Raw genomic sequence first — 26,312 nt, 5'->3', positions numbered from 1 at the left:
CCCATTTATTTGTATATGTAAAAATGTATTGCAAGTATTTTGAGAGCGTGTATAGCTGACGCGATTTGCTTGTTTGATGCTCTGATTGGTGGAGATAGCATCTGCAGAATTATGGGTAATGTAGTTTCTCACCATGATTTGATTCTTTAAAGGTTTGTAAGTTATAATTCAAAATCAATTCCTCTAAGGAGAAAATGTATGTGTTTTTTTTGTTTTGTTTTGTTTTGTTTTGTTCTTCCGGAACACGACTGCTGCACTCATATGGGACCACGAATCGTTCAGTCCAGTTTTATGAGCCCGTCCAACTGATTCACCATTCGCTGGTAAACGGAAGTGACGCGACGAAGCCGGTGAAGGCGATTCTTCACGTTGGAGAAGTGCACATTTGTAGAATTTGTGGCTGTTTTTACCTAACTTTATCGGAAAAGAATGGGCGACACCGTTGGCGAGCACACGTCCCGACTTCAGCGACAGGTCAGCTTTGCATTAAAACGCTAAAAGTTTTGTACATTGAAAAGTTGTGTTCATGTTTCCATGAGTTTCTAGTGTTCTGACGTAAGAGACTGAAACACGCATGCAGGTCTGGCTGTCAACGTACAACGTACGCACATTCGGCTCTGATGGGATGTCAAATACATTAGTCTAGCTGTTTAATTTAAATATGAGGAGAATAAATCATGACATACTGTACTGAGGGTGCCTTAATATCTAGTGAGCTGCAGAGCTAGGCTGCGTTGAGGGTTATTGTATGTACATTAACAATATGAGCATCATGAAACTGAAGTCCACAGCTTATGCTTAAATGCAAAGACGTATGCTTGTGAATGTGGTGTTTTTTTGTACTTAATTTGAACAGAAAGCCTATAGGAAAGTAGGTCATATTCCCAGTCAAAGTGAAACTGAAATAGAACTGTGTAGCATAATTAACAATATTAGTGACGTCACGTGTCTCAATTTTACTGGCACAATCAGCTTGCACTTTGAAGTACTTCTTAATACTGAGATATGTGGTATCTGATGGTTGTGATCTTTGTCCCTTGCCTTCCTGAGATTTCCTGTGTTTTCTATGTGCCATGTAGGAAAGAGAAATCAAGTTACTCCAGGACGAAATCGAGAGGCTGAGAGATCCACAGCAGCTGAACTTCACTTCTTCACAGCTGGATGAGTTACGAGAGGAGAACTCCCGTCTGAAGTACCGCCTCAACATCCTGAAAGCAGTGAGTGGGATGTGCTCTTCCTTTAAATGAGATGATTGTTATCTTTGTAGTGCGACAGTTTGACCTTCACTGCGAGTGTTCAGTGCATGTTCTGTGCAATTACATACATTTCACACATTCAATTATGTGTCAGCAGCTAATGTAAGAATAAAAAACAATTATTCTGACACGTCATGAGCACATTTTATTGAAAAATGTCGCTGTTTGTGGAAATTTCTAGTTCATTCCTATGGAATGTTCTGTAAAACCTGTATTTGCAAAGCTTTAGTACATTGTAATAGGATCACAAAACAATCTGTACTGTAATTATGCATTATCGTTTATCAGATTTAAAAAAAAATGTATCAGTATCCGTCAATATTGAATATTTTATTGTGCATTCTGATTTCCCGGCTTATTATCACAATTATAACGTTCTGTCCTCATCTTATACTCACTTAACGTGAAGCTTATATTTAATGTAATCTTTAACAAATCTCAAAATGAATGTTTATCTTCGTTATTAGGGTGGCCCTTAATTAGAAATATGCTAAAATGTAAAAAAAAAAAAAAAAAAAAAGATATTTAGAGGTAGCTCAATCATGTGGAAGATTGCCTATGTTAAGCTGTGCGGCATTATTGTGATATGCAAGTAATATTAAAAGTTGCTGCAAATGAACTACATTTTATTGAAATCAGAGCAACACTGACATAACAACAATGACAACAATCTCAAAAAAAGCGCTAAGTTTTCAACAATCCCTCATTTCTGATGCTCAGCAGCCAGTGTTGACTTTTTGCAGTCTGGATAGATCCGTCGGTGATCTTCCACCACATGAAGGAGAAACTGCAATTGTTCTTCAGAGTGTGTGAGATAGCCATTGTATTCTTGAATCAGAGCCACTCCTCTCTCGACTACTTTCATTGCATGTATGGTTGCCTGTGCCTCCTGATAATCTGCTTGATTCGGCCAAAGTTCTGGGTCAATTTCAAGGAACGTAATGTAATTTTTTAAACCAAAAAATGTGCTCTAAACCCAAACAATAACCAATGTGATCATCAATAGAAATATGTATTGATTCCACCAGGAAAGGTAAATCTGCTAAACCGGGTCATGGATGGATTAATTTGGATTTAGTTTCTACAATAAGTAAACTGAGATATGTATCTAAAATACATATTTAGGAATATATGGTGCATTAGATGCTTTTATGGAGATTTTTTTTTTTAATTTTACTAGCCAGGTACAATACCAATTCAAATGATCTGTTTTTATGAAAATCATCAAAATCTCAGAAAGTTTAAAGCTATTGAGCTACCAGTAATTATTATGTTACTGCCATAAAAATTGGCATGCTGTATTTTCTTATATAAAGGAACAATTTAAAGGGTTAAGAGCATGACAATTGGAGACTTTAAAAATAAGGACCACCCTTTTTCGTTATGCTTTATGATAGTCCACTTTAGACATTCTACTAACCAAGTAACTTTGCAACTACATGTCAACTAACTCTCAGTCATTTGCAACTATATGTCAACTAACATGTAAAGTCAGAGTGTTAGTAGACTGTTGGGTTAGTGTTAGAATTAATAGAATAAGTTGACATGTAGTTGCAAAGTTACATATAGTCAGTAGAATGTCTGTAACTTGGGGAGCATAGTATAAATGTACAAAATACAGTGTTAGATAATAAGCAGACAGTCTACTAATTTACATTTACATTGATTCATTTAGCAGACTCTAATCGAGACTAATACTCTAATGACTGCTGGGCGTAGAAGAATGTCAAATTCCTTAGACCTACCAATCATTAATTATTAAGTGGCAAGAAAAGTGGGATACGTGTACAAACAATAAATGACATGAAATCCTTCCTGAAATCTGACTTTTAATCTCCCTTAAAACAAGATTTGATCAAGTGGTGTTCACCAGATGTCGTATAGGTCATACAAGAATAGACACATGCATTTTTTTCTTTAAGATGAAGTCCCAACTTTATGTGTTTTGTAAGACCTCCCTTTCCATTAAATACATTTTATTGGACTGTCCCACTTTTAATGCAAGCAGAAAGCATTTTTATGCTCACTTAAGGACTTGTTTAGTAAGATTTTACCAGAAAATGTTTTAGAATTTTTTTAATGTTAAAAATCTTGTTTAATATTAATTGCTGTATTTTTTTCTGCTTGCTTGGTTTTTATTTTTATTGCATATATGTAACTCTTGTATTTTTGTAATTTAGTTTTTGCAATGAAGAAAGCCACAGATGCTAACATGGCATTACATAAAATTATACTGAGACTGATGCTCTTATGACTGCTAGTTGACATGTAGTTGCAATGTTACTTATAGTTAGTGTAATGTCTAAAGTAGACTATTAAAATAAAGTGTTACCTCATAAGCTACATGACATGCCTAAATTCACTTGTAACAACTAAAATAATTGTTTTTAGTTTTAATTTAATTACATTTATTAAGTCAAAAATGATAAAAAAAATTTGATTCTGCCATTTATAGGTTATCTAGCCTGGTAATACCAGACTCTGCTACTTCACTTTGCTTCGTAGACAGAGTCTGGAATAGCATAATAGAGAAGTGTTTTCTCTCTTACTAGGGGGCGCTTGTCTGACGTTTAAAATCATTGGTTACCCGTAAGCCAATCACATAACGTTTGGTTATGGCGTGTGTTATGCGCATGCTCAGCCGCATCTAACTTCCACTGTAAACGCATGTATGATGCAAAAACTAAACCATCGAGCGAAATACCGGAGTGAACATGGCTGTGAACGACTTTTGCAGATTATGTGAAGTAAATCTACGCATCCACGGTACAATCAGCGCCCACGTCACGGCTCTCAGCCCGCCCTCTGTTCGTTGATTGGCCCGGCTGTTTTCAGAAAACTGAAAGATAGGCTGCTATCTCAGACTGACTACAGGAGCGAAATGAAATTAGCGGAAGTAGGAAGTCTGACGTAGTCAGGCTATAGGTTATCAACCATAACATGAAAATAATTATCAGCTTATCAGTACTGGCCAGTATTCATATTAAATTATATCAGTATTCATATTAAATAGTTTTGGGTTGTAAATGCCACAATGTGACGTTCACAAAAGGATAATCAGTTTCTCCGTGACTTGTTTGTTACATTGCCTGAATCTAATACAATTATAAATAATGTAAACGTGTCTTTTTTAAATTGAATTAGAGATTTGATGAAACAATTTATCAGTGCTGTTATTGTTAACTAAAACTTAAATGATTCAAAATTAGGTTACACTTGCCTGTATACATAATGCATTAATATCAAACTATTCTTAATGCATTATTTATACCTTGCAATGCACCTTATAATGCAATACATGATCTCATGGATAATTGCAACCACAGTTATTATAACATACTTAGTTTATTAGCTAAATAGAATTATTATAAAAAACGAAAATGAAAACTGCAAATAATTTAAAGCTAATTCTAAATATGATTAAATTCTATAATAGGCTATGTTCACACTGTCAATTTTTAGGATTGACAACCTCAATTACTTACAGGTGTGAGTCAAAATGTCCCGTTCACACATCAACTTACAGTAGCATCTCGAATACTGTCTGTATGAAGGTGCAACGGGAGTCAAGCCCGTTGAACATAAGTGACTTTAATCACATAAGTGACAGTGATTAAAGTGATATCAAAGACGGTGACATCTATAAAACTGAAAAGCCTCATCACGTTTGACACGACAATCCAATCGAGCCGCGAGTTCGTCCGTCAAATCTTCATTAACCGACAGCAGCTTTTATATCTGGGTGGAGAAACTGGATCTAAAACCTTCAGATAACACACAGCTCATATCTCCATCATTATAAATTACTGAAACCAAACATGAAAACCCTCAACACACGGTAGACATGTATCTGTGCAGCGCAGGGTCTCTCTCGCACTGTACGATGTGACAGAAATCCAGTTATCCAGTCCGGTTCCGGTCACACAGCGCAGGTTTTCCGTGAGTTCGGTTATAGAATGCGGCTGTCACTCCCGTAAATAACCGTACTGTGTGTGAACGTAACTGTATTAAGGCCTTAAACACAGGACTGACAACCATATTCTGCTGCTGTGTGAACATATACATAGTATATACTAAAATAACAGTTGTCACTGTGTTACCTCAGAGTTTACAGGAGGAGATGAGCCAAAACGGCAAGGCGATGTTGAACATCAACCAGTGTTTGCAGCAGATCTTTGGGAAGGCCATCAGTATCGCCTACCCTGACCTAGAGAACCCGCCACTTTCGGTCTCCCCCAACCAGCAGGCCAAGTTTGGCGATTATCAGTGTAACAGTGCCATGGCTATGTCTCAGGTCAGTTTTCTTTATACGATGTCCACATTTTCATCAAGCGTTCTGATGCTCACCTTTAATGTCGTTCCAAGCTTTTTGACGAAAGTTTTGAAGAATGTTGATGTGAATTCATTCTTTTGTCCAGTTGTATGGAATTATATTTGTAAATGTATGTTTTAAGATGATGAAAGCTAAAGGACAGAAGGTCAGCCCCAGGGAGATAGCAGAGAAGATTATCCAAAACATTCCCAACAATGAGTTCATTGAGAGAACAGAAATCGCAGGACCAGGTTTGTTCAGATCATCATTATCACCAAGATCTTTTTTTCTCCATCATTTTAAAGATTTATTATAAATAACCAAGTACATATTGCATTGTAGGGTTTATCAACATTCATCTCAAGAGAATGTTTGTCTCTAAACTTCTCTCAAACCTGCTTGTGAATGGAGTTCAGCCTCCACCACTGGTGAAGAAAACGAAGGTAGGAGTTTCACTGTAGTCACAAAATAGTTCTATAAAGCAGTGTGTTATCAAGTGGTCTTTACCCTTATTGCTGTTTTTCAGGTTATTGTGGACTTCTCCTCACCTAACATTGCCAAAGAGATGCATGTCGGTCACCTGCGCTCCACCATTATTGGAGACAGCATGTGTCGACTCTTTGAGTTCCTGGGTTATGATGTGCTAAGGTTGGTGTGTATTAGTTGTGAAGCTCAACTGTGAGCTTTCATAAAATGTAAATATCTGTTTTAGAGGTCATCCAAGTGATCGGAACCGATAACTGATTGCTGGAAATATTGGTGCACCCGCTGTGATTTTTTTTGCTGTCGGGAGAAATTGCGTGGAAATCGTTGATGCTCGTATGGTCGTGGCTCGAGTTGTGTGAGAGGAATTAAGAGACGAGCCCGAGTTTCAAGAATTCGGGGAGTTGGCCCGATTTTTTTGACTGGTGTATAGGCTGTCCACTATTGCCAAATCTTACAAAACCATGTCACATAGGCTAGATCTATGAATATTACTATAGCCCAGTGGCTGCAACCAGGGCCGGATTTACCTTATATTGTGACATAAGATATATATATATTTTTTAAACATTTTTAATAATAAACGCAGTGATGTGAAATTTGATATTGTGGCTGTATATGTGATCATATACTTGAATGTGCCATTATTATTAACACTTTACCAAAATCAAGGTCAAATGAAGTTAGGAAGTTTTGTTTAGTGAATGTCGTGTTTTTCGTCATTAGAGCGGCTGCATCTAAGGCCACTACGTCACGTTTTCACTCGTAACACGAGAATGAACCTCATTGGTTCTTGCTGAAGCTCAAACGTGCTGCGTAACACAAGAATGAACCTCATTGGTTCTTGCTGAAGCTCAAACGTGCTGCGTAACATGAGAATGAACCTCATTGGCTCTTGCTGAAGCTCAAACATGCTGCGTAATATGAGAATGAACCTCATTGGTTCTTACAGAAGCTCAAACGTGCTGCGTAACACGAGAATGAACCTCATTGGTTCTTGCTGAAGCTCAAACGTGCTGCGTAACATGAGAATGAACCTCATTGGCTCTTGCTGAAGCTCAAACATGCTGCGTAATATGAGAATGAACCTCATTGGTTCTTACAGAAGCTCAAACGTGCTGCGTAACACGAGAATGAACCTCATTGGTTCTTGCTGAAGCTCAAACGTGCTGCGTAACACAAGAATGAACCTCATTGGCTCTTGCTGAAGCTCAAACATGCTGCGTGATATGAGAATGAACCTCATTGGTTCTTACAGAAGCTCAAACGTGCTGCGTAACACGAGAATGAACCTCATTGGTTCTTGCTGAAGCTCAAACGTGCTGCGTAACACGAGAATGAACCTCATTGGCTCTTGCTGAAGCTCAAACGTGCTGCGTAACACGAGAATGAACCTCATTGGCTCTTGCAGAAGCTCAAACGTGCTGCGTAATACGAGAATGAACCTCATTGGTTCTTGCTGAAGCTCAAACATGCTGCGTAACACGAGAATGAACCTCATTGGCTCTTGCAGAAGCTCAAACGTGCTGCGTAATACGAGATTGAACCTCATTGGTTCTTGCAGAAGCTCAAACGTGCTGCGTAATACGAGAATGAACCTCATTGGTTCTTGCAGAAGCTCAAACGTGCTGCGTAACACATGGGAATGAATTGGCCAGCAGTAATCTGTGTGTTCATTAGTGTTTGAGTGCATCTCTTTAATCCTTTCGTCCTCTATCTCTGTTTGTCAGGTTGAACCATGTTGGAGACTGGGGGACACAGTTTGGGATGCTCATTGCTCATTTGAAAGACAAGTTCCCAAATTATCTCAGTGTTTCCCCGCCTATTAGTGACCTTCAGTCTTTCTACAAAGTGAGTACATGTTATATAGTGTTTAAAATTGGATATTGACTGCTGATCTTTTGGATATTTACTGCTGAAATATAACATTGTGTAAATCAAACGATAAAAGGCATTTATTGTACGTAGTTAACCATTAATTATTTCTGCTTATTTATCCTTCAAATGTTTAATAAAATAATGCTAATATGCCCTTAATATATGTTCAGTTAATTATGAACTAACGGTGTGCTTATGCTTAACTACAGCATAGTTATGGACCCTTAAAATAAATTGTTACTCAAAAACTCCTATAATTTCCTTTTCCTTCTAAACTGGCTCTGTCATAAAAATGGTCAAAATTCTCAAAAAAATACACACAAACTGCAAGAATCAGCTGTTTTCTGCAGGTCTGTCCGAACACGTTGTGCTTTTCATTTGTTGTGATGCATTTGATGTTCTTCTTATTGCTTACATAGCCATTTTGCTTACCCAACAGAATGTTTGGTTGCTAAACTGCTGTGTTACACAGTTGAGAGAAAAAATGAAAGTGAAGTGTGACAACCTTTACCCTCTTTTATTATTATTTTTTTTTTACATGGGGTACTATACTGACTGAGTTATTCTTTAACTTAGATTTGTGATTGTATTGTTTGCATTATGTCTCCACAAAAATGTAGAGTTTTTTATGGTACCCTGCAATATAGTCTTTTTGCAGGAGGCTTTGAAGGATTCTTGGTTTCACTAAGAGCTTTCATCCTGTTCAGCTGAATGTTTTACTTTTCAAAGCTGTTCAGCTCGTTTCTTCTCTCATCTCTATCAGGAGTCTAAGAAGAGGTTTGATGAGGATGAAGAGTTTAAGAAGAGGGCCTACCAGTGTGTGGTTAAACTCCAGAGCAAAGAGACAGACTTCATCAAAGCCTGGAACCTAATCTGTGACGTTTCCCGGAACGGTACGTGCGAGGCACACTAAGAATATCATTCTCACTTTATCAAGTATAGACTAAAGCCTTCGCCACATTAATGCTAGTACAAACCTCCACAGACAGCATGTGCCCTCTAGAGGCATTTACAGCCGACACGCTCTGCGTTACATTATTCTCTGAAACAACAGCCCGCAGTGTGGAGAGAATATCAGCTGAACCAGCATGAAATGGCAATAAGATGTAGTTCGCCCTACTTTATTTATCTAAGGATAATGTGAGTTGTTAACTGGTAAAGGAAGCAGACAAAATATCAAAGATGCAAACAACTACACAACCTTTAACTTTTTCTTTTGTAATTCATATTTTTATTCAGCAAGGATGTATTCAATTGTTCAAAAGTGACATTAAAGACGTTTATTGTGTTTCAAAAGATTTCAAATAAATGCTGTTCTTTTGATTTTACTATTCATAAAGGAATCTTGAACAAAAAGTATCTCAGTTTCCACAGAACCTTTTCAACATTTATAATAGTCAGAAATGTTTCTTGAGCAGCAAATCAGCGTATTAGAATGATTTCTGAAGGATCATGTGACACTGAAGACTGGTGCAATTCATATCTGCCTTCACAGGAATAAAATGCATTTGAAAATATATTAAAATTGATAATGGTTACTTTAAATTGTAATAATATTTCACGGTATGGCATTGTACTGTATTTTTGATCAATTAAATGATGCCTCGGTTAGACTTTAAAATATATTGCCTAATAATAAGAACTGCAGTCTTATATTTTAAGTTTTATATTTATAATGTAATAATTTTTTATTCATTGCATTCACAATTGAAAACTATATTAAAAATACTTATATTAATCTAAATTTTTTATGATAATGCATTATGAAAATTTGCATTTATTTTTATGTTTTAAAAGTGCTTTACAAGATTTTTAATGGATAAAAACATAATTTTTTTTCTCAAAGTTGTATGCAAACTGCAGCATCTACTCAAATTCCTCCAATGGGTATGAAGCCTAAAAGTGCACATTGACCAAATGTAGCATGCCACGCGAGATCCGAACAATGACGTCACTTTTGACATCACCAGGGTTTAGACTCTTTTAAGTAATATTTGGTAACACTAGAATAAATGGTCCGTCATTAATAGGTAACTATGCAGGACATATGAGCGGGACTACATCAACACTTTAGCTACTACTATTAACTAAAATGGAAACAAGCTTAACTAATCAGTGAGTAATGTCAAATTCAGGACTGAGATAGTTCCTTATTATGTAATCAATAATTACTGAATGAGAATGGCCTCATTAAGAACTAATAATGAACTATGACAAATTATTAAGAATTACCAATTAGTTACTAATTACAACAATATCTTGTGTCTGAGGCAATCAATCATCTTTTTTTACTCTGAACTACTAGTGATCTGGGGCCGTATTCACAAAGCATTTTATCTTACCACTAGGAGTACTCCTAAATCGCACTAAAAGATTTTAGCTAGGAGTTTTCTCTCAAAAGTTATTCACAACGCCTTTCAGACCTACTCTTAGTAAAGAAAAATGACAACTCCTAAACTAAGAGTGAGTCTTCGTTGCTATGGATGACGTCATTACTCATGCACGAGCTTGACTGAAGTGACCACCTTGATTGGCTGATGATTGTAATGCGGGAATGATTCCAAACACCTCCCCTACGATGATGAGTGACAGGTGACAGGTCTGAGAATGCGTGCGCTACACAAGTAGTGCGAAGGACGGAAGATGATGAATAACTGAATAAATAGCCTAAATGAACAAAGAGTAAGGCAAAACAAATAGCCTAGTAGCCTAATATGGATTGATGCAATATCTTTGCAACATTATTGAATTAATCTGTCACTATATGCCTCTGCCTATGTTTGCAAAGAGAAGAACATTTTAATTTGATTCACAATCAAACGTTACAATTAGTTTACATGCAATGAATGAGTAGCCTAGTTTTGGTTGTTGTTGGTGGCGTTATTGCATCCCTAGTTATGCCTACAATGCAAAATTGTTCCCTCGCGATTGGATGCTCCTGTAGCCGCCGCGTACGCATTTCAAAACATCGCAACGTGAAATGCCACAAAAAGCGGTTTGTGAATAGGCCTTAGTGAGTTAGGAGTCCTCTCGACTTCTTTTAAGCTGTCCCAGGCTTAGGTGCTACTTTAAGGGCTAAAATGCTTCGTGAATTACTCTTAGTCAAAAAAATGAGGAGTCCTAAAGTTACGAGTGACACGCCCATTATTTTTAGGAGTTGCTCCTAAATTCGCCAGTTAGGAGCTACTTTTAGCCTTAAAATTCTTTGTGAAAACGGCCCCAGGACCATTATTTGATCGGATCACTAATAGTTCCTGCAGAGTGACTAGGCAACACTTCAGATGCATTTCATGACTATATTCAGAGTAAAAAAGATGATTAATTACGTCTCAGACACATGATAATGTTATGATTAGTAATTGATTAGGGTAACACTTTAGTTTAGGGTTTAATTCTCACTATTAGCTTATTAGCATTCATATTACTAGGATATATTGGCTGTTTATTAGTACTTATAAAGCACATATTAATGCCTTATTCTGCATGCCCATATTCTACATCCCTTAATCCACCCAATAGCTAAACTTAACCACCTTTGTTTAAATAAACAGTAATTAGGAGTTTATTGGGGCAAAAGTCGTAGTTTATAGTTTGTTAAAGAGAATTGGACCCTAATCTAAAGTGTGACCTTAATTAGTAATTCTTTATAATTTGTCATAGTTAGTTATTAGTTCTTAATGAGGCTGTCTTAAATTTGATATTACTTACTGATTAGTTAAGCTTGTTTCCATGTTAGTTAATAGTAGTAACTGAAGTGTTAATGTAGTACTACTCATTTGTCCTGCATTACTTAATAATGACGGACCATTATTCTAAAGTGTTGCCTAATATTTTATAAGGACAGTAGAGGTCAGTGTATAACTGCATCTTAGTAGTAAGTTAACATAAGCGTGGACTCAGTGTCTATATAGTTTATACCAGTAACTAGAAAAAAAAAAAATATATATACTGCTGAAAATGAAAGTCATCATTTACTCGCATTACTTCCAGACAGGATTATGTGTTTTTCTAAAGTAGTGAAGCTTCTGTTCCCATTATTGTAATTAATTTAAGAGCTTTCATGTCGGAAATGTTATTTTTAGACGCTTTATCTGTCATTTTGATTTAATTCTATAATACGTCCAACATTTATAAGCTGAGACATTACTCAATTTCTCTATTTACTGCAGAGGAAAAATGTTTGTTAAAACAAGTTCGAACACACCGATGCCCTTCACCAGCATCCGGCGACACCAGCTCTAGACTCTGATGTGACAGCATCTACCTTTACCCTTTAATCAAACCTCGTTCCCCCACTGAGGCTTGCCTAATGAAGGTCAATTAGTGTGTTTCTTTCTGCTGATGCTGTCCAATCAGGCTTTGCTAAACCAGGAGGGTGCTGCATTTGATTTCCCTGTGGTGTGACTGTTGTAATTAAGCCGTCTTGTCCCTTCCGCTTCTGTCCGCTTTGCTGATGCAGAGTTTCAAAAGATTTACGACTGCCTGGAAATTCGCATACAAGAGAGAGGAGAGTCCTTCTACCAGGACATGATGACAGCCGTGGTGAAAGAGTTTGAGGAAAAAGGTACCGGTGGAGAGTTCTCTGACTCTTTCTTTAGTCTGTTGTCTTAGTCACTAATAGTAAACTTTGCTTGCTTTGAGAACAGATATCATAGTTTATTGACATTTGAATAAATATTAATGTTGCTTTATTTCCTGTGTTTTGGGGTTTCTAATTGAAACGGGAAGTGTGGGTGGGACATATCAAAGGGTTAAAAGTTTATTTTGGGAACTTTTTGGGATACACCATAATACTGATGGGCTCAAAGCTATTCAGTTATTTTGAATAGGAAGCGCATACATTTTTTGCATCAATAATTTCTCAAATATTTTGTTGTTCAGACAATCAGGCAGTCCAGATTGCTAGTTGTACCAAAATAATGGACTTCACTTTAAGATGGGATAAAATAAAGTTTGTGTTTTAATTATCTATTTTAATTATTTTGTTATTTTAGTTTGTTTTTATTTATTTTTTTAGTTTATTCATATTTATTTAGATTTTTTTTTGTATCTTTTGTTTTATTTATTATTTTTTGTTGATTAACATTTATTTTTTTTAATTTTTTTTTTTATTTAAAAATTTAGTTTTTGGTTATTACTTTTAAATGTTTTATTTTTTTTGTATCAGTTTTTATTTTATTTTATTTTATTTTATTTATTTAATATTTATTTCCATTTTATTTTGTTTTTTTGTTCATTTATTATTTTTTAATTGCTTTATTTGTTTGAGTGTTTGTTCTGAAGAATAATTGACAATTGAACAGTCCCAGTTATCCTTGCGAAGATTTACAATGACATCATGATTTTAAGATTGAATATAACGTTGTACAGGCAAGGTTATGCAATTTTATTGCATTGGTGTCATGTACTAGTGGCTGTTCTTCCAAAACAGTGTTTAATGTTTACTCTGGTGCAGTGCAACCATAAGTACAATACTGTAAACACAATTTGTGTTTGTTTTTACAAACCGAGTCTTTTCTCTGCCAATCGACAAAAATTGATTGACCCGGAACATCCCTTTAAAAAAAAAGCATTGCATGTCTATCCGCACATGTCCTGTGGGGGGCAGTGTTGTTCCAAGATTGATTTTTAGACTCTAGCTTTACTATACATCCAATTTCACATTCCCTGCTGATGCTCTTCTCTCTCATCAGGACTGGTGGAGTTGGACGAGGGCAGGAAGATAGTTTTTGCTCCGGGCCAGTCTATTCCCCTGACGGTTGTCAAATCGGACGGAGGCTATACTTACGATACCTCCGATCTGGCTGCCATCAGAAATCGTCTGTTTGACGAGAAAGCTGACATCATCATCTACGTAACTGACAGCGGCCAGGTGTGTGGGTGTATGGGTTTGTAATGGAGAGTGTTGGGGAAATCTTGAACGACACAAACATTCCCAAAGTTATCTGATGTGCATGAGGACACATGAAGCGGATGTCGAGGGCGCTTGGCGAGACAGAATTCAAATTTCTGTATGTTTATGGATGTGTGCAATAGACTCCTCACCTATTCAAATATTAATGCGGCATAGGTCAGGAACGCGGGTCTGCTAGCATCACTATCAACAAGTTTACAATTCTGCTTTATTTAGATAAGAAATATGCTTTCTTTGGCTAAAATTGAGGACCAGGAGGATATTGATCCAAACTTTGTCGAAATTTTTGTTTATTTGGTGTGTTATGTGTATTGATGGTCATGTAACTAAATGTTCTTTGTGTTTTTTTTTTGCGATGTACGGCAGGCAATGCACTTCCAGGTGGTCTTTGCTGCTGCTCAGTTGATAGGCTGGTATGATCCCAAGGTCACACGGGTAGAACATGCAGGTTTTGGCGTGGTGCTCGGGGAGGACAAGTAAGTGCATTGATCAGTATGGAAGTCACCTTTTGTCAGCATCATGTTTTCACCAGGATGACCCATAGAGCTGCAACAACTAGTAATCAATAACATTCATTATAATGGATAAGGAAAATAATCAACAAATTTCATTATTGATTAACTGAGTCTTTGTGGGTGACCACAACGAACCTGTGGCGTGACCCTAAAGTAGTTTATATGCATTTCTATGAAAAACAAAACTTGTAGACAAACTACGGTTCAAAAGGTTTACTTTCGAATTACATTGTAATTCTTTTATCCAGCAAGGTCGCATTAAAGTGATCAAAAGTGACCAGGGTTTCCCATACATTCATTAATTTGTGGCGGCCCGCCACATATCAACCCTGACCGCCACGGATTGATTCAGATTTTTTAACTATTTAATATGGGTCAAATTGTATTTTATTCGCGCTGCTTGCTCCCCCTCTCTCTCACAAACTGACAATGGAGGCACGACTAGCCCCTCCTTCTCTTACCGCACGATCTGAATCAAACCATGAGCATGTAGAGGGCGGATTGTTGCCGGTGCTTAATGCTTATTCCCCCAGCGAAGATTCCAGAATCAATCCGGAGTTGAATGGTTAGTATAATGAACACTGTTGCTCAACATAACTCTGAGAAGTTGTCTAGATGTTAAGCGCGGTCGCGTTTCATTACAGATTCGCGCAAAACTTTTGCGATTTTTTTTTTTATAAATATCAATTAACGTTACAACTATTGCGAAATGACGGCGTTTCCATTAACCGATGTTATGCGACTAAAACGTCATTTGTTCCTCTCGCGATCAGTCATTCCAAAAATCATTGCAACGGACGTTGGTAGGCTCATATCACAGCCACCAGACTAGACATTATATTATTATTATCTCCAGGTTCAGGTTGGTGTGTGTTGGTTTTTGTCCACCTCAATCTCCAGGTGTGCGTGTGTGTGTGTCTGAGTCTGTGTGTGTCCACCTCCAGGTCCAGTTTGGTGTGTGTGTGTGTGAGCCTGTGTGTGTCTGAGTCTGTGTTTGGGTCTGAGTGAGTGTGAGTGTGTGTCTGTGTTTGAATCTGTGTGTGTGAGTCTTTTTGAATGTGTGAGTGTGTGTGAGCCTGTGTTTGAGTGTGTGAGCCTGTGTTTGAGTGTGTCAGTAAGTTTGTGTGTGTGTGTGTGTGTGTGTGTGTGTGTGTGTGTCCAGTTCCAGGTTTGTGTGTGAGCAAAATTTGCAACAAAAAGTCTGTGGAGCAGTCATAGCATAGAAATGTAGCAATGGCAAAGTCTTTAAGTTATCTGACACTAAGTGTTGGCAATGGGAATGTGTACTTATCAATAAAAATATATGATATATATATATATATATATATATATATATATATATATATATATGATATATTTAACTTAATCACACCCCCCCCCCCCCCCCCCCCCGGTCCCCAAACACCACACCACCGCAAATAGAATCTAATTCTGTGGGAAACACTGGTGACAGTAAAAACTTTTTGAATGTTGCAAAAGATTTCTGTTTTAAATGAACACTGTTCTTTTGAAATGTTTTCAAATGCTTTGCCATCACAGGAATAAATTACATTTGAAAATATATTGCTGTTTATATTGTATATGTGATCAAACAAATGCAGCCTTGTTGAACATAAGACTTTTTTCAGAGATATTAAAAACCTTAACTTTTGAATATATTCTTATAATGCAAGCATTTCTGTTTTGCAAAAAGTGTAATTAAATGTCACTGTCAGTGCGAAACTTTGAATACTTAGTTACATGGAGCGCAGCATTAATGGAATGAATTTTTGATTAAAGCAATATTTGCTGTTCAGCATCAGATTTGATGACATGCAAAAAAATAATATTTTTATATGAATGATAACTGGATTACGGCAAGATTAATGAAAAATAATAACACTTGGGTGTTCAGAGGAGATAATGTGTATGCTAGCATTGGTGGTTTATCTGCTGAAAGGTCTTTTTTTCCAATTACTTTTAGTCATTTTTACATTTTAAACCATAGCATTGTTTGAAGGAGAAACCTTTGCAAGGTACCCAATAGAATATTTAATGTACGATTTATCAAAGAAATAATTGACCGATTAATCAGTTGTCATCTAGTAATCAGCTAGTGGCTCATGTAGCACTAGTTTTAGCTGTCGTAGAAATATTGTATTGAATGATGTATTTGAAGAGCACTGATTCCACATTTCCATGAGTCTTTTTTTAATAAACATGGAATTTCCATCCCAGGAAAAAGTTTAAGACTCGTTCAGGGGACACGGTGCGATTAATGGACCTTCTGGAGGAGGGTCTGAAAAGATCCATGGACAAACTGAAGGAGAAGGAGAGAGATAAGGTGAGCCCCTAAAAACTCAGAGGAAACTAGCACCTTCTTATGCTTCTCAGCCTGAACGCTTCCACCCAACTCCTTCTGTGTGCCTGAGTACTTCAGCTCGAGCCAGAAGAGATCAATGGATCTCAAATGAGACCAGATGTGCTAATGACAATTACTGCCTATATTTCTCACAACTCCTTCGTGCTCAGGAATGAAGAGCATCCTAATGCCTCACTCACTTGATTGATAGCTCGCAAACGAGTGAGCTTCTGACAGTAAAGGAGTTTGAAAAAAGACAATTATATTGTTTCAGACGCAAGTAAGCAAAGTAAATGTCCTTGAATAGCCTTACTTGGAAACGTTAAAGGTAAAACACACAATTAAAAAGTTTTTTTTTTTTTTGTAGATTTTATTATTTTACAGATGTACCAAGTATAAAAAAAGACTTACTTTCCCTAAAGTGAATCAGACTTTTGCCAAGTGCCTTATTTGTCAGGAATATTGAAAGTAGCATATGCTGCATTAAATTAGGTACAAAAGTTAGCAGGCGTGTAATCGTGCAATGATCCTGTGAGTGTAATCAGTGATGTAGGACAGAGCCAATATTTGATCTGATCTGAAGCAATTTTTTCCCCCATATTTTTAAAGCTCTCTGAACACTAGGGGTGGGAGATAAAAATAGATTTTTCTGATGCATCACGATTCTGGAGCAATTCTGAAAACTATTGGTACTATTTGTCATATTTGTGCTTTAGGAACAGCTGTAGTCTTGCAATTCCACACACATACACAAACGCAAAAACTCTCGAACCATCCATAAAATAGTCTTCCATAGTTCGAAAAGGTTGAAGCGAATTACAAGGGCTGTCGCATGCTTTATTCCATCGGATATATGCTTTGTGAGAAACGTGAGTTTTGCTCGTTATTACACTTACAATGTGTGGTCTTGCCCCTCCGGCATTCCAGTGTTTTCCGTTTCCAAATGCTCTACGAAGGCATCATTTATGCCGTTTGGAAAGCAGTAAGCTTATTTCAATACACACAACTCACTTACTGACAGACTTTCATGTCAGTTCTTGAAGAGCTTCTTGAAGAGCGCCCGCGGCTGTGTGCAACTCCAAGTACTTAAATGCACTTGCATCTCAAAATGCTTTAATGGCGATTAATTAATGTAAACACCGTAAGTTTGTATTAAAGGATTAAACAGACAGGATATAGATCTATTAGACCTGCCGCTGTATGTCATAAGTAATAGTCAAGCTATTCTTGACTGGAAGGCTTTCAGAATCTTAAAATCCCCCGTAGTCGGTAATTTTATTCCTTAAAACTCATCTTTGATCACCAAAATGACATTTAACTTTTTTTTTCTGAAAAAATGCCTTTAAATAGCTTAGTATTCATTAAGTATACGCAAATTAGCCCCGCCTCCACTCACTCACACTCACAGAATACCTGTTCCACTCTGTCAACTTAACTGTAGTAAACGCTGCACGATGGCAAGTGGAAATACTGGTTTAATTCAGCCATATATGTTTGAACCAGAAACTGATTCAGAAGAAGTGGAAGAGTGAATTATACAGACTCATCCGCAAGTCGATGTATCAGAGTGGTAACGCGTTTTATGTATCGCTATCTACAATGTCGGACACATAACAGTAATTAATATGATTAGCCTTTTGCTTGAGTACATTATCAACTAGTAATGTGTTAACAGCTAATAATGTGTTGCTAATGTTACACAAACCATATTCCCGTTTGCTATCTCAGAGTCAGACAGCTGCCTTCTAAACATCCTTAGAAAGGCATATTGTTCATCATAACATCGTGATATACATCATATACATAATTCACCTGTTATATTGCTAAAAGTACCTGATTTTTCATATCAAAAGAAAAATATACCGGGACAACCTCTCTTCTCTTCAGACCCCCCCTGCTTCGCAGCATAGTTAATCGTGCGTTTGAGCGCTGAGTAGGCTATGTATTACTGGCAATTAAAGGCTCATTATTATGATTTATGGTTTATTAAAGCTGCACTCGGTAACTTTTTTGGGTTAAAAATGATCCCAAATAAATTTTTTAGCAAGTACATAACCAGCCAGTGTTCAAAACTATCTGCTTGCCTTAGCTCGATTCAAAACAGTAAGCTTGTAATAATGTTTTTTAATTCCAGTGGTACTGGTGGATTTCCATGGGAAATCCGAGCATGTCTTTGTGTCATTACGTCACATCTGTACACATAAAGGAGGAGTCTCGGCTAGTAGGCAATATTGCGTGTGAGGATGTTGGAGGTGGAGATTCAGGCCTTTTCTCACAGCTTTTCTCACTCCAACCAGAAAGGTTCTGGATCCTCGGTCCTCGGATCCTAGGTCTTCGGTCAGAACAAAAGTGGATGTTACTTACTTGTTCAGATGACATTTTCCGGTGAAAATTCTTATGTTGGTCATACTTCCAAAAAGTAAAATCTGTGATTGCGAATGACAGTATCCACACCGGCGTGGCGACTGACAGCCGCACATTCTCCTCAAAACATTGGATTCACCGTGCCGAGGCACAACCCACGTAAAGTTGATAATTCCACGAATAACTGCAATTGCAGATTTCGAACAGAGATGGCGACAAAGAGGAAAAACTACGAACTGCAGCTTTAAAATAAACGCGTGATCAGTCGACTAATCGCGTAAATAAACGACTATTAGTCGACTAGAAAAATCTTTAGTCAAGGGCAGCCCTAGAACGTAGGTAATTTTATCCTCATTGCCTGTTCGGCACATACTGGGTAACTTATTTTTCTGAAGGTGGCAAAAGGTCTTGGCTGCTTCTACCTCACGGGGAGATCATCAACATTTTGAAATCGTGTGTGTTGCAGGTGCTGACCCCGGAGGAGCTGGTAAAGGCTCAGCGTGCCGTGGCCTTTGGCTGCATTAAATATGCAGACCTTTCGCACAACCGCATCAATGACTACGTCTTTTCCTTCGACAAGATGCTGGATGACAGGGGCAACACCGCAGCCTACCTCCTCTACGCCTTCACACGCATCAGGTAAGCACTCAATGCGATGGATATCTTTAACCGCATCAAATGAGCCCCGCTGGGTATTGATCTGCATCAATGTACTACTTTTTTTTTTTTTTTGTCGTTTCTATTCATTTGGTTTTTAAGTATTTTCAGGGGGACCTATTATGCCCTTTTTCAAAGTCTTGATTTTGTTTTTTTGGGTCTATTAGAATAGGTTTTCATGCTTGAATGTTCAGAAAATATTATGTTTCACATATTTGACATTGGTGCAGCACATCTTTTCCCAGTCTGTATGTCTGTCCCCTTAACATAACCACGAGTTTCAACACACTACTAGCGCGACTCAACCAGGCCTCGTCCCTTTACAATGGAGGGGTTTCAGGGAGTTCAGAAACAGTGCGCACCGATAAGAAGAATAGCTCGCTTTGGGGTGACTGTGATTTGTAACTATATATATATATATATATATATATATATATAAATAAAATACTTTTTGCCTTTGACTTTTTTTACCATATAAAACAAATATACAAAATGACACTTCCTCTTTCTTTATCATGGACACTCTTATATAGAGCTGGGTGTTGATACATCAGGTCTTTTTATTCAATCTCAACTAAAACTATAAACTAATCAGGAAATCCGCCCTGTCATATAGTAGATATATTTCTATATCTAGAAATAAACTTTTTGTTTATTTCTAGATATAATCAACACTTCTATATAGGTTTTGTTGGATAAAAACATTTGAATTGCATTTAAGGCTGTTTTTAATCAAATAATTTGTACTCCAATTCATTGTTTGAATACAAACATTTAAACAGTGTTGTCAAAACTTGTTTTCATGACAGATTAATTCAAACATACATAAATAATCAGAATCAGAAAGAGCTTTGTTTATTAGGAATTTGTTTTGGTGATAGAAGAAGCTTCCAATACACAGATAGACATAGACAGACAGACACACACACACACACACACACACACACACACACACACACACACACACACACACACACACACACACACACACACACACACACACACACACACACACACACACACACACACACTATTAAACAAAAATAGACAAATTTGTATGGACAGGATGTTGTCAAATAAATGAAAGTGGTATTGCACATATTTATCATTGTACAGTGGGGAGAACATTTAACTGTTCATGATGTAGATTGCCTGGGGAAAGAAACATAACTTGTGCCTGGCTGTTCTGGTGCTCATTGCTCTGTAGCTCCCGGCCGGAGGGCTGTGAGGAATCCAGAGTGATTTTTCTGAGCCCTTTTCCTCACACATGGATGTATACAGTTCTTGGAGGATGTGCAGGGGAGCACCAGTAATCCTCTCAGCAGTCCGAAACCGTCCTCTGTAGTCTTCTGATGTCTGATTTTGAGGCTGAGCCAAACCAGACAGTTATGGAAGTGCAGAGGACCGACTCAAATGACTGCAGAGTAGTAGTGCATCAGCTGCTCCTGTGGCAGGTTGGCCAAGGAACTACAACTTTTGCTGGGCCTTTTTTGCAATATTGCAAATATGATTGTCCCACTTCAGGTCCTGAGAGATGGTGATGCCTTGGAACCTGAATGACTCCACTGAAGTCACTAAAGTCCACAATCATCTCCACTATGGACATTGAATGGCTTTCTTATGTCCTGTATTGTCTTCTACAGTATTGAGCCATCTTCGCCTGTTTCAGGTGAGGCCTTCTGGGCTTTGATATACCCCTTCTGGGATATCTTTATGTGGGTCTGTGCTGGAAACGTTGGCCTGAATGATTCCCACATGGATGTAGGGAAAGAGCTCACCAACACTGTTGAATGGCCCTTCATGTTCATTCCTGGCAGTTTTAACTGTGTGGAAATGGTATGTGTGTGGGAATCGGGGCCCTTGTGCACATGAAATAATGCATGCATCTGCTGCACAGTCAGTGTGTTTTCTGGCTGAAATGTGTGCGTTTGTGACAGATCTACTTCTGCTGTCCCCCGAGTGGATGCTCAGCACAAGTGCTCTATTATTCTCACTCTTTATCACCTTGTGTTTGCTCTTCTGTCTCAGTAGTGCTGTTGACCTGCTGTCAGGAGCATAGGGTACCACAATCCCTCTCATGGCTCTCGTGTATTTGGAGAGCTTTTTCCTGTCTTTAATTGGCTGTTCAAAACAATTGGTAACAGAAAATCATATTTGGGAGAAGTGAAGGTAGAAATCAGAGCCAATGACAGAAGAAGGAGCCAAAAAAATTATAATTGGCCATGGCAGCAGTTGATGGGGATTTCAGTGTTTTGTTTCTCAGAATGCATCCAATAAAACCTGATCCTCTATTTCTCTGGCAGAAAGGCCTTTTAGACACTTAGTAACTTGTAACATGTTTTCTTATTTATGTGAGCTGTTGCTACAGTTAAATGTCACTTTTTTGTGCACTTTTGTTTGGCCATTTGCATTGATGTCGTCCTGTGTTGATCTCAATAGTTGACCATTTAAAAGAATAGCTTGTTTGAAAACTAAAATTATGTCATCATTGTTCTTTAAAACCCATGTTTTTTTCTACAGAACACAAAAGAAGTGCTTTTCCCCATACAGTAAAAACATACAGTGACCGGTGGCTGTCAAGATCCAAAATGGACAAAAAAAGCATCATAAAAGTGTTTCACATGACTTATGAGCTGTTTTGTGAAGACTTTTTTTTTGTGAAATTAGTGAGAAACAGACGTTTAAATTATTTAAATTAAAATTATTATTCACTAAAAACCTTTTTATACACTCTACCTCTAAAATGTCATTTGCACATGGCAGCATAGTTAGCAGTTGATGACTACATGTATTTTTTATTGTATTTTTTTTGTTAACGGAAATTTAAACTAGTACAACCGGGAAAAACTAAAACTAAGGGTATGCTTACAAAACAACGATGTACTAAAAACTGAATTTTTTTTCTTTCGCATTTTTTGTGTACAGACGATAACATTCTGAAAAAGACTAAAACCGCTGTATTCTGCTGCCAGGCCAGTTGCACGATAATGGTATTGTTTTCAAAAACTTTCACTTTGAAACCCATTTTCAAAAGTTTGCGTTTTCAGGCCCCTAAAACGCTGTTGTCGTGTAAATAAACGGCCAAAACGCATAAACGCATTTTCCGTTTTTAGTTGAAAATGATGTCGTTTAAACAGCCCCTAAAATACATTTTCATGGCATCAAAATTGTTACATACATTTTTTAAATACCCTCACATATTACTTAGAATATTAACGGCATTAAGCGTTTATAAATTATATAATGATAATGATATTGGCAGTGTAAATTGTGGCTATAATAAAAATGAAATAAACTGAAACCAAAAAAACTCATAAAACATAATCAAAACTAAAACAATGAACAAGCAAAAATTTAAGTAAATTTGCTCCGAGCTCAAGTCGGTTCACTCATGTCTCACAACCGAACATGATGTGCTAAGTTTGACCATGCAGAAATGTATATTATCTTTTATAAGACACATTCTTCTTCTGTCTATAGGTCTATAGCTCGACTGGCTAACATCCAGGAGGCCGTCCTTCGCAAAGCGGCCGAGACCACAGAGGTCTTACTGGACCATGAGAAAGAGTGGAAACTGGGTAAGTGCATCCTGCGCTTCCCAGAGATTCTGCAGAAGATCACAGACGACCTGCTGCTTCACACACTGTGCGACTACCTCTACGAGCTGGCCACCACCTTCACAGAGTTCTACGACAGCTGCTACTGCGTGGAGAAGGACCGGCAGACAGGTGGGTACCCTGTAGCCAGAAGTGAGCAGGATCTATCCATGCTTTCACTGACAGTGACGACTGAAAATAAGTGTAGCTCGCCCAGAAAGAAAAACATACTCGGTGCCCAAAACCTTGAGGTTTTAATGGTTAAATAAATTCATGTACTTGGAACATGTGGTTTTTGCTCTTTAGATGATGTGTCAGCAGTGTAATTGGTCCAGAAATTTATTTAGTTTCAACTCATAGGCCAGTATAAACTTTTATGCTGCAATGAAAGATGCTAAATGGAGGAGTTTTAATTTAGATGTAATTTAATAACTTTGTTTTTCACAGTTGCAGTACGTTTTAATGAACAACAAATGATTCGTTTGAACAGGGAAATCTAATCTAGGATAATATCAGATAGAAAATCCCTTAGTTGTTTTTTTACTCCCATTTGAATCTCCTCATTAAAAACTAGTTACTTAGGCACTGATGAAGCTACTGTCTCTTGAATTGTACAGCTTCTTTAGTCTTTTATAGACTAATGAAATTAGCTGTGCTCTGAGTTTGAAAAAAACTGCTGATTGTGGGACTTTTGGGTTTCCTTTTGTTTAAGCACAGTGCTTTAAAAGCTCATGGATTTAAAGGTAAAATGTCATTTCCGTGGCACCAAATGAAAAAATAATGACCAAAATGAACTTTACATTGCTGCATTTTGGCAAAAAGTCTTTCTCAGATTGTGTCAGAAACCAAGTGCAATTAACTGCTCAGTTCCACAATAAATAAATAAAACATTTTAATGTCCAAATGTGACCAGGCAAAACTATAATAAAGGCTTTGTAACTTTTTTTTTTTTTTTTTTTTTTTTTTTGGAAGTGCATTAGACCTTTTTTTTTTTCCTAAAGTTTAGGAGGGAAAAGTATTGTAAGAGATTTTTTTTTCCAAGTTTAATAAATGACCTTTAATGACTAAGACGTGACTAAACGTCGTTGATTTGATTTGAAATGAACCTGCCTCTTTGAAAATGGCCTGTTTGACTAATGACTGCTCTAAATCGTTCTCCTCAGGGGAAGTGGTCAAAGTCAACATGTGGCGGATGCTCCTCTGTGAAGCCACCGCAGCTGTGATGGCCAAAGGTTTTGACATTCTGGGTATCAATCCAGTTCAGAGGATGTGAATTGATCAATGCCTTCCTCCTCTGAACACAAGACCTTTTTCTCAAAAACATCGATGTCCTGACGGATTCTTATGGTATGCCAAATAAAAGTCATTCGACTGTCCATAAAAAACCCTTGATTTTCCTGGTCATTTCTCCTCATGTAAATGTCAGATTAGCCAACTGGACCCTGAAAACTGCCAAAAAGTCAATCTGTTCAACCTTTCCCTTCTATATAACAAGTCTGAATCTTATTTGAGTCTAGCAGTAAGAATTAGCTCACCTAATTTTGGTTTACCTAAAGCAGGGGTGTCCAAATTCAGTCCTGGAGGGCCACTGTCCTGCGCTGTGTCCGAAACCGGCCCCTATACCCTTAAATAGAGCACTATTTAAGGGGACAGCCATTTGTAGTGGTGTCCAAAACCATAGTGGACGTTATCGAGTGCACTCATTCAATCCCACAATGCACTGAAATTATGAGTGTTCAGCTGATGTATGCTCAACGGCTAGAGAATACCCAGAATGCACTGTGAGAGTCACGTGCCGAATGAGCTCCCACATCTAAACAGAAGATGGCGACCGCAGCTGAATCATCCGTTTATCCGGTTTCCAAAACCGCTGGTCCAATGTGGCTACAGAGTAATGGTTTATGCATGGTTTCCATGCCAGTTTGCTAAATTTCAAGTTCTGATTTCGGACACAGCCCTGGAGAGTTTAGCTCCAACTTGCTTCCAACTTCTAAACACTTGCCTGGAAGTTTCTAGTATGCCTAGTAAGACCTTGATTAGCTGGTTCAGGTGTGTTTAATTGGGGTTGAAGCAGGATTGGACACCCCTGACCTAAAGATTTTACAACAACAACAGCTTTGCTCATTTTGCTTTTGGACTTTTCATTCCACAATATGCATAAAATATTGTTCTCCCTTGAATTGTAATGCAATAAATCAATTTCGTAATGTGTTTGTATTCACTGGTGTATTTCTGTATCTGCTTTCGCTTGAGGCTTTCGGAGCATTATTCAGTTTGAGATGGTAACTTATTTAATTTAAGATAATAGAGTTCAGCGTTTGTTTTTCTCTTGCCATTAGGATTTAATTAGTTGGGGGTGATAAATGCAGCGTCAGCACCTGATAATCTGTATGAAGATTAAGAGGAATGATTTAATTCACTCGCAGGGTCAGTGGTTATTTGCTCTTTGGATGTTTTGCAACTGGGATTTTCTTGATAATTTCAAGTCTGAGATCAGAATTAAAGATCTGGACACTTAATTACCTGGTCGAGTCTTGGTGAATCCATTCGTTTTCTTCTAAGCTACTCTAAGGGCATCCGTATACTTCATGGGTTCATTTTCAACTCTGTGTTTGACCAACCCGATCTCACAGCAATTCGTATTTTACGAATTTTACGAGGTGGCTAGTTCGTACGAATTCATACAACCTCACTCGTAGCAACAATTGTACGAATTCGTACATATTTTACGAGTTGCCCAATTCGTATGAATTCGTACGAATGACCCACCCCTGACCCCGCCCCTAAACCTACCTATCACTGGGGTTTAGACAAATAGTAAGAATTCGTTCGAATTGGTCGTGAGATAGCAAAGTCATATACACCTATAGGATGGGTGTAGGGTGAGTAAATTAAGGGATGATTTTCATTTTTGGGTAAACTAACCCTTTAAAGATCAGATAAGAATTAAGATAGTCTATTACAATGTAAAAGCAGTCAGGATAGTGATTGACCAA

General features: G+C 37.5%; 1 protein-coding gene across 1 annotated transcript; it reads left to right on the top strand.

Moving 5' to 3' along the window:
* The first annotated feature begins 300 nt into the window (after window positions 1-300).
* rars1 (arginyl-tRNA synthetase 1) lies at window positions 301-25,525 on the top strand. Its single transcript, XM_084386547.1, has 15 exons — window positions 301-474; window positions 1,080-1,217; window positions 5,362-5,550; window positions 5,711-5,819; window positions 5,911-6,011; window positions 6,095-6,216; window positions 7,782-7,902; window positions 8,693-8,822; window positions 12,389-12,493; window positions 13,623-13,801; window positions 14,210-14,319; window positions 16,576-16,681; window positions 19,530-19,702; window positions 23,201-23,448; window positions 24,480-25,525. The coding sequence occupies exons 1-15, from the start codon at window positions 430-432 to the stop codon at window positions 24,587-24,589; spliced, it is 1,986 nt and encodes a 661-aa protein (XP_084242673.1). The 5' UTR covers window positions 301-429; the 3' UTR covers window positions 24,590-25,525.
* Window positions 25,526-26,312: the final 787 nt, after the last annotated feature.

This window comes from Rutilus rutilus (genome assembly GCF_951802725.1).
Source record: "Rutilus rutilus genome assembly, chromosome: 18".
NCBI classification, from domain to species: domain Eukaryota; kingdom Metazoa; phylum Chordata; class Actinopteri; order Cypriniformes; family Leuciscidae; genus Rutilus; species Rutilus rutilus.
The sequence above is the reverse complement of the archived record's forward strand: the minus strand, read 5'-3'. Positions and strand labels throughout refer to the sequence as shown.